Source organism: Prosopis cineraria, unplaced genomic scaffold, assembly GCF_029017545.1.
Source record: "Prosopis cineraria cultivar Desert tree isolate PC_DT_omini unplaced genomic scaffold, ASM2901754v1 PC7, whole genome shotgun sequence".
Classification (NCBI taxonomy): domain Eukaryota; kingdom Viridiplantae; phylum Streptophyta; class Magnoliopsida; order Fabales; family Fabaceae; genus Prosopis; species Prosopis cineraria.
Genome location: NW_026555338.1, coordinates 25,573,429 through 25,582,952, shown reverse-complemented (window position 1 = coordinate 25,582,952; position 9,524 = coordinate 25,573,429). Strand labels below are relative to the sequence as shown.

At 32.4% G+C, this 9,524-nt stretch overlaps 1 protein-coding gene across 2 annotated transcripts; it reads right to left on the bottom strand.

Moving 5' to 3' along the window:
- Positions 1-1,543: 1,543 nt before the first annotated feature.
- Positions 1,544-9,251, bottom strand: LOC129314889 (AP2-like ethylene-responsive transcription factor At1g16060). Of its 2 annotated transcripts, XM_054958373.1 has the most exons (7): positions 8,891-9,251; positions 8,538-8,620; positions 8,269-8,277; positions 7,231-7,319; positions 6,708-6,832; positions 5,840-5,916; positions 1,544-2,576 (listed from the first exon to the last, which is right to left on the bottom strand). In XM_054958373.1, exons 1-7 carry the CDS (start codon positions 9,166-9,168, stop codon positions 1,855-1,857), a joined length of 1,383 nt encoding a protein of 460 aa, XP_054814348.1. In that variant the 5' UTR covers positions 9,169-9,251; the 3' UTR covers positions 1,544-1,854. The 2 variants fall into 2 exon arrangements, with proteins under 2 accessions (XP_054814348.1, XP_054814349.1); XM_054958374.1 differs by lacking the exon at positions 8,269-8,277.
- Between the last annotated feature and the right edge of the window lie 273 nt (positions 9,252-9,524).

The following is a 9,524-nucleotide window of genomic DNA, read 5'->3' as shown; positions in this document are numbered from 1 at the left end:
TTAGTCCTTAATTCTAATTGGATTGGATGTGCATTGTAAGGTTTTTAATTAGATGAAAATTTCAAAGTTTGCTAATCAAGAATGTGCATTGTTTAAAGAAAAAGAATACCACAATGGAAATTGCAAAATACCACAAATATAATTTCAAACTCTTTGCAATGTGGGAAAATAAATTAGAAAGACACAATAGAGATAACTTCAGATAAAAAAAGAAAGAAAGAAACAGTGCCTGGGGCTTCGTTGTTTAGTAAAGAAGAGGAGAGAGGCAACAGGAAGAGACACTGAGCTGGGGCTTTGTGAGCAGCTGAGCTTTCATTGACACAAGTAGTCGAGAGACACTGAGCTTAGCTGAGCTTTGAGAGATGAGGATAAAAACGAGAGACATGAGAGGTAGAGAGCTAGAAAGAAATCTCAGATACAGATCGTTGAGCTAAGAGAGACAAGAGGTAGAGCAACTATAAAAGGCTGAGAAGCTAAGAGAGACGAAAGGCACCAAGAGGTTGAGAAGCTGAGAGATGAAGATGAGCTAAGAGAGAGCAGCAAACATTAAGAGAGATGAGACACTGAGTGAGATGAGAGTAGTAGACTTTGAGTGTGGTTTTGAAAAATAAAAAACTAACACGAGGTTCAAAAAATGAGGCTGACTCGAGAAGCCACATCCCCTAAAAATCAAGGGGACGTGGATTTAAGAATCCACATCCCCCTCCTCACAAGGGGATGTGGCTTTTTTAAAAGCTAGCTGGTTTTGTTAGAAGTCATGTCCCCCTCCTCACAAGGGGATGTGGCTTCTGCAAAAGCTACATCCCTCAAGAGGAAGGGGACGTGGATTTTGATAAAGCCACGTCCTTTCAGGCAGTAAGAGGACGTGGCTTATTAAAATTTTTTTTAAAAAAATTCAATCCATGTCCTCTTTTCATTTAAGTGACATGAATTATATTCTTTTTAAGTCACATTTTTAAAATGAGACATAAATTAAGGTAGTAGAAATGCTTTTTTGTAACAGTGACTTGACCCACTAGCCAATCATATCATATCATCTATCAATTTAGCAAATATTTGCATGCTAACTAATTGAATCTTTTCTAAACAACTAGCACGTACCTGCTCTCTCATTTTATATGGAGAGAATTATATTCAAGAATTTGATTAAAATTATTTATAAATAAAAGTTAATATAAAATGATTATTGTTAAAATCAGAATATAAACTTATTTTTTAAATAAAATTTATTACTCATCTTTATTTGTAAATAAATTTTTTAATGGCTCGTTGAATATGATTTTTCTTTTTATATATAAGTATAAATTCAATATTATTTAAAATGAAAATTTTAAATTTATCTTTGTCAAACGCATCATTCAAAAATTATTTTATCTCTGATGTAAGTTTCTTATTTTATTCATAAAAAATTGTGAAAAAGTGAAATTAAAAAAAGTAATTATAGTCCATCTCTGTCAAATTCTGTTAACATGCCAGTCATTACATATAAAATCGAGAAGGAAAGAAGATTAATCTTTTCATGTTGGACGGGATAAGGTACATGTAATTTTAAAATTGAGATCTCCAACATCAAATCTTTATAATTCAAACTTCCCTACAAATATTAATAAAAGGAAAACAAACAAGAGAAAACCTTATTTGTTAACTAAACATGACTGTCTTATTGCATTCAAGTAACTTCACGGTTCTTATCATTCTTTTTGGTCTACCTGTGTTGAACTAAATTTAAACTAAAAAAAAAAAAGATATATGGATGGATGAAGGCAAATCCATGAACACTTGCACAATTCATCAACCACCTATCACAAAACACACATCAAATCAAACCAGAACTAACAATCTCAGTCACATCGATCATGAAGTATAATCCCGAGAAGAAATCGAAGAGTTTGATGAACAAGAAGCAGAATTTGCAGAACACAGCAAATTCTCATGCCCACAATCCTCATCACGCACCGCCACCATCCTCGTCGAAGAATCCTCCATCACCAGATCTCTGCAGCTTGGGGTGCTCAAAATCGCGTCCAGGTTGAAATCGGCTTCCTCTGGATCCGGCCTGAACAGAAATCCGATGTCGTCATCGAATCTTCTCGCGCCGTCACCGAACACGCTCAGTAAGTCGCCGTCGTCGGGCAGATCTGGAACTTGAAACTGAGAGAATCCGTCGTCGTCCATGAAGATCCATGAAAGCTCCTCATTTTCATTGGTAGTCGGAATGGGGTCCACAGGAGCAATCGGAGAGGATTCTTCGTTCAGTGGAGGGATCTGATTAGGTTGAATTTGAGGATTTTCAGGTTCGATTTCTAGGTCTTGTGGTTGCTTCTGGTTCTGCAGATTTTCTGACTCCAAGGAGGAGGATGAGGAAGAGGATGAATTGAGATGTACTTCTTCTTCTTCTAATGGTGATGGTACTGTGATCACAGTTTGATCTTCTTCTTGGGCTTCGCCATTGTTGTCCAGGTTGGTGATGTTGATCTTATCTATATACCTGCTAATGTCGAAATTGGTCACTGCATTTGCGCCTCGGTATTGTATAGCTGCCAAGTCATATGCTGTAGCTGCTTCCTCTTGAGTACCTTCAATTCAAGATGACTAATTAGCAACCAAAAGTGGGTTAATTAGAACTGGAATTAAATTAATCCATGTTTTTTTTCTAATTTAGGACATGAACTTGACTAATCACATGCAATATTCTCATCAACAATATCAATATAAAAGCCCATCAGAATCTGTCCAAGTTTACAAAAGATGTCACATGATTGACTCTCTTTTGATGCACTGTCACATGATTATAACTCTTCGAGTAATTCAAAGGTTAATAAAAGACCTTTGTGATGTCACGGGTTAAAGATCTTTACCTATATTTAAATTAGATAAATGAGAGATATTTTGGGTTTATTTTACCAGAATTCAAAATCAAGGACAAAAATAGTAGAATTTAATTTACTGGCATCTGAAAAATATATTTTACTTTCTCTTTATAAGGTATCTCTGACTAAAGTCATTAACTTTGGGTACCCAATGAACAAATTTTAAACATGTACTCCATTTATTATTTTTCATAATTAATGAATTTAAATAAAAATAATATTAACAAATAAAATTAATGTTTCACCAGGTATTTTAAGAACTATCGCTTTTTCAAAAGGTGTTTTGCAGTAAAGATTGGGGGTATTATGGATTGAATTGAGTTTTACTATAAATTTCAAAAGATAGTCTGGCTTAAAAATTAAGTAATTAAAAAGAGAGTAATAATAATGCAACATAAAAAATGAATTGTGTGACTATTATGATGAATTAGTTAAGCCCAAAAATAAACAACCAAAAAAAGGTAAGATCTACAGCAAAGTATCCGAGGGACTTCGACTTTTCGTACTATGGCAGAGAGAATGATAAAGATTAACATAAAAAAAAAAAAAGTAGTGATTAAGAATGTGTTTGGGATTATTTTAATAAACGAAGCACAGAAAAAAGAACCCAAGAAAGATGACTTTAGGATACAGAATCTAAGAAAGTCGAACATTATTGTGCAATGGGTAGGATTAGAATTCACGTGCCCTCTGGGCGTGTTTGTTAGAGGCAAGTGTTTTTGATCTAGTCTCTTTTTCTTCAAAATCTCCGTATCTTTTTCAGTTAAATACTATAACATTGATCCAACTGTCCCACTTTTGAATTTTTTGTTCCTCTTTGAGGACTTCTACCCCACAATTATTTTATGCACTCACGCGCGCGCACAGATGTTGGTTGGACTGACGCTTTGGCAGGATACTGTAGATAGAGACTGCATGAACATTGTCAAATTGAACCATGTCCCTAGAGTCTGAGACTGAGACCCACAGAGAGAGAAAGAGAGAGATCAAAATTTTATTCAAAACATTTTTCTGCTTTCATTTTATTGTTATTTAATTCTTTAAGAAAAATTTAATCCTTTAAATTCCTATAACTTTTTTGGGTGAGAAGTGAGAATCCAATTCTTAAAATTTAACTGGTCTGACTCATTCCTTTAAATTTTAGCCATTTCTGCTTAATCCCTATACTTTAAAAAAATCATCTAATCTTTATAGACACGAAGTTGTAACAAAGTTATGAAGTAATATTCACTTTCTGATTTTATTTATAAATTACTTTCATTTTATTTATAAATTACTTTCAGTATATTTTATTGAGATAAAAAAATAAACCTTATTAAGCTTGTTTTAAAATTTAATCATTTCTCACTTTTTAAACACTAATTAATAAGGACAAAAAGAATTACTTTTAATAATTATATTTAATAAGATTAAAAAGGTAAAAATAAACATAGAAAATAATAAAGTGTCCTATAGATAAGGTCAAAATTAAGCTTATCTCTTTATTCTATAAATAGGATTAAAGAATAAGGATTAATGAGTTGAATGGTTAAAAGTCATAGGATTAAAGAATAAGGATTAATGAGTTAAATGGTTAAAAGTCAAGGAACTAAGTTACACCAAGTTAATCATAAATGACTGAGTTTCAATTTAAAAATTAATTAATTAATTTCCTTTTACATTGTAACATATCCAATCAATTTAAATTTACAAGTATCGAATATGCAAGATACTCATAGAACATGGATTATATTATTATATTATAAATTATGACGCTATGATCCATTTCCTGAACTCCGAAACATACAGGTTCAAGAAAAAAAGTAGAAACTAGAAAGTCAAGGATATGTTGTGTATATCCTCCTACATGTGCAAATTACCGGCTTTTGTGGGTTCAGGGCTAATTGTCAAAATGTTCGTTTGGTTAGCCAACTAATAGTGCATCAAACCTGGTTAAGCCTGATAATATAATTAATTTTATAAATAAATATAGATTTGTTGCAGAAAACAATCCATGACCCAGTTCACCAATACAATGGAGACAGAGAGTATACTTAATGATAAAAATTCAAAGTCTCTCAAGGTATAATTTAAAAAAAAAACTTGCATGCAAGGAGATATTAATGTCTCAAATAAGATTAATCTCGCACCTGAAAATTGTGGAGATGTCCTTCAAAAAAGAAAAATAAAAAAAATTGCCATTTGAAACGGGAGATCAATATTCCATAGATTTAAATCCTCATATCTACACATAACTCCCTCGTGGTGACCACTTGTTAACACGGACTCATTAATAAAGAGAGGGAAGGCACATGACAAGACTTATAGCTACTTTAAGCATTAATTAACTCTCACATATATTTTTCAATTAATTATAGTTAGGTCAAAGGACAGATTCATGCATGTGGACCAAAGTGGTCCACAAGATTTTAATCTACCAAACATTACTGGTTTTATTGTATGCAACACATTGTGATGCAACAAATTAAAGTTTGAACATTTATTTCGTAGCTCGTAATGTGTTTTGTGTCAATGTCTCTCTGAAATGTTGTGTTTCATATGTATAGTGGACTCGAGGCGTTGTTCTTCTGTGCGTGTAATGTATTTAATGTGGGTGTTTAACGGTTTCTATTTTGTGTTGAAAATGTCAGTGCTCAAATGGGGGACCAAATGCTTATTAATTATAAACTAAGATTGTTGGATTCCAATCTCCAAGAAGGTATGATTCAATGCAATATCAGAAACATGTACTAGTTTTAAAAGTATATTCTCCCATAGTATTTCAGTTGATTTAAAATTTTAGTCTCAAAATTCAAGAAAGAAATAGAGTCCAAGTAAATATAAAATGTATTAAGTATTTGCACCTCTATGAATGTGAGGTCAAGATTCAATGTTGATCCTTTCTTGAAGTTTACCAAAATATATCTTAACATATCACTAACAATTTTTTAAAGACGAGACATTGATAAGTAAAATAGAATGGAACTTACTATATGTTCCCAAGTAGAGATACTTGTTGCCTAATACTCTTCCAATCCGAGCTTCCCATCGACCATTATGATGATGCCTAGTCAAATCAAGCAACTTTTCCCATTAATAATCCAAGCTCAATTTTTAATCCTTAACCAATGCAACGTCCTAAAATTTTTATGAATATACTTGCATATTTTGATTTGCTTCTCGCTAAAACTGATCATAGATTCAAAAATCAAGCCAGAAGTATATATCTTACAAGAAGTACAGATAAGGAAGTTATTCAAGTTTTGACTGATCCCCAAGGAAGATACTTTGTAACATTTTGAAGCGTTTTTTGTGAGTTAAAGACACTTGTGGACCGTACCTAATAGGCGCGGTTCATCCCCTATGTCTCTCTCTCTCTCTCTCTCTCTCTCTCTCTCTCTCACAAAGCAGTCAATCCATTACAAAGATTCAAATGCTTGTTTTGTATGTATCTAATATTTCTGTTAGACGTCTTAAATGATTATACATTGTAAATTGGACATTTTGTTTACTAAAATTGAAAGCATTAGGTTTCAATGTTCAAGAAAATATGATTTGATTTAAAATATTATATAAAGAGAAACTACAATCATTGGTACCTATATTTTTATTGAATTTTATTTTTAATCCCTATAATTTATTTTTAATATTTTGAGTACTTATATTTTTTATAATTTAACATTATTAAGGGTATGAGAAACAAATGTCATCCAATCTTATTAAAACTGTAATAACTAAAAACACTAAACAAAAATATAAAAATTAAAAGTAAAATTCGATAAGAGTATAGGGATTAGTGATTATATTTTTTCTTATATAAATAACAAAAATTAATCAAGTCTTGTGTCGTGTACTAACCTAGCTACCCCTCGATACTTAGAAACCCCTCTGGAAAATCCACTGCTTTGCCGTCGCAATGAAGCTAAGTACTCTTCTTTTGTGACATTCTCCATTTCCGCAAGCTCCTTGGTATATATTTCTATCTGCACAATTCATTAACAAAACTTTTAAGTTAAATTAAAATTGATCTCATGATTACAAATATCATTTGTGCAATTAACCGAAACCATCGGTTTCGATTATGTTTGCAAAAAGAACTCAAACATGGGAACCTTATAAGTATGTATTAAAAAAAAATATATTTCACAAAGCTTGAGAATAGACAGCTTTGTGAATCGTGCAGTTTCTATTAGTTTCTAATATTGATGGCGATACGAATGTATGCATAAGTAAGGAAATTTTTGTTCTGACTTGTAAAAAAAAAAGTGTAGAATTTTCAAAAATATGGGAAAATGTGTCTGATTAATTTAAATTAAACATTGGTATGATGGTAATTAAACGTTGTAACATGTGCTTCAAAAAGAGAAATAAATTAATCTACCGGGAAATTCAATGTTGAATCTCTTCCCCAGTATTTAAGAGCAGCAAGATCATAGGTTCTAGCAGCAGCTTCTTCATTATCATAAGCCCCTATAGATATTAGCAAGATAAAAATTAAAAAGTTTAATGAGAGAATCAGATGCAAGCGACAAATTCTAAAATTCGTAATATAAATAATTGATTATTTCAAAGTTTCTGGTAACTTTTTGGTAAGACAAAATGTTTTTTGATATTCCTCCGAATTCTTTGTCATGACACTTCATCACTTTTATTGGGTATGAATTTAATATCTGGCAGTATGATTTAGCTCTAAACTTCTAATTTTAATATTCCTAAGTAATAAAAATAATAAAAATTATCTGCAAAGCTGTAAAGAAATTTTCTTCTCAAGTATTTATAAATTTCCAATATAGCAGGAAGGACACAAGCAGAAGGGTCTAAACACACTAATTGGTTCTTTTTTTTTTTTTTTTGCCAAAGGAAACCTAACATAAAACATACTAATTTGTCACTTGTTTACAAATATATATTGAATTTGGTTTTTTATTTTTTTAAAAAATTATTTTCATGATTCAATTGCAAGCAACATGGTCCTCTTATAATTAATTTGCTACCACAATACATACCATTGAATTTTAAACCGTGTACAGGTGATTACTAATGTTACAATTTAAAATAATTTTTGTTCAAATGACCCGTTAATAATTCATCAACTTACTGATAGAAAAATGATACGTCCAATTAAATAAACTTTTTAAACTATAAATAATATTCAAATTTAAAATCATATGTAAATAAATAGTATAGTATCTATTTTTTTACCAGTAATAAATATAGTATCTATTTACTGGAGGTTCACTAAATTCTAAATAATATAATAAGGCTCTCCAATGGGCGAGGCAACATGCGATAATCTCAAATTGGAAAATTTATTAAGTTTGTTAGAAAAATATGTACATGGCTTAAAATCTAACAAGTATTGAAAAATTGAGAAATGAGAAGAGCATGAGATCCGAGAAGATGAAGATTGAAGACTTACCCAAATAAACTAAGGCAGCGACAAAAAGGTTTGTGTGAACGTTGGCAGTGACAGAAAAGACACATCACAGTCAGAAACACAACATAATAATAATCACCATAACCTATTTAAAAAATTACAAAGTAAAAAAAAATTAATTAATTAACAAAGGTATTAGATCCCCTTGATTTTCCCTCAGAAGTTTTATTTATTTTAATCAAAACTTCGCCATTTTGTAAATAAATAAAACAGAAAAACAGCCACCAAAAAAATTTCCCAACAAAAGGTACCTTGTCGTCCCTTCTTGTTCTGGAGATTGTTCCAGCAACTCTTATCCCAGAGATGAGCTTCGAACCTCCCAGTCCATCGATGCCTAGGGATCAAAACCTCAAATTGATTCACACATGCAAATGCAAATTCAAAATCCACTTCCAGAAACACACCAGAAAAACGAAGAAATTCAAAAGCGCACGTTTCGTTCAGTTCACGGAATAAGCGACGACAATCGTCTCTTTCTTCCACGATCAATCTCGATTCAGTTAAGTCCAGAAATGAAAAATCTCGATTCAGTTAAACCACTTGGCAATTATTTCTCACTGCATCGATCGGAGAATACAGAGAGACGCGACGATTAGTTAGTTACCTGGTGACTCCTCTATAAACAGAGCTTCTTCGTCCGCCATTAATGGCGGAAGAGCTCGAGCTTCGGGATTTTGCCTTCTGCAACTTATTATCGTCATTATTACCATCGTCATTACCATTACAACTCCTTCTGGCTCGCTTATTACTCGCTCTTCCTCGCGCTTCCGCTTGAACCGGATTCTGAAACTCGAGAGAAGAAGAAAAAGACGAAGAAGGCGAAGAAGAAGAGCAAGAAGAAGAGCAGCAAGGGGAAGAAGAAGCACTTGAAGACCTCTTCATAACTTTGTGTGTAAGAGAGAACAACAATACAATGCGATGATGATGAAGAGTGTGTATTTGTAGGAGCAGAGAGTACAGTTTATTTTGGTAACCTAAAGTTGTTTACCAAATGCGAGAGAGAGAGAGAGAGAGAGAGAGAGAGAGAGAGAGAGAGAGAGAGAGAGAGGGAAATAAAAAATAGAGGCAAGAAATTGAAGGTGATTTAGACTAAGGAAGAAGATTAAATGGATGTAATTGTGAAAGAGGTGAGGTAACCAAGGGTTAAAGTCAGAGTTGGGTTAACTAACTATGGTTAGTCAAGGAGGGGTTGAATTGTTACACTTGGCTTATAGAGCAGCCATGCTGCCAATGAGCGT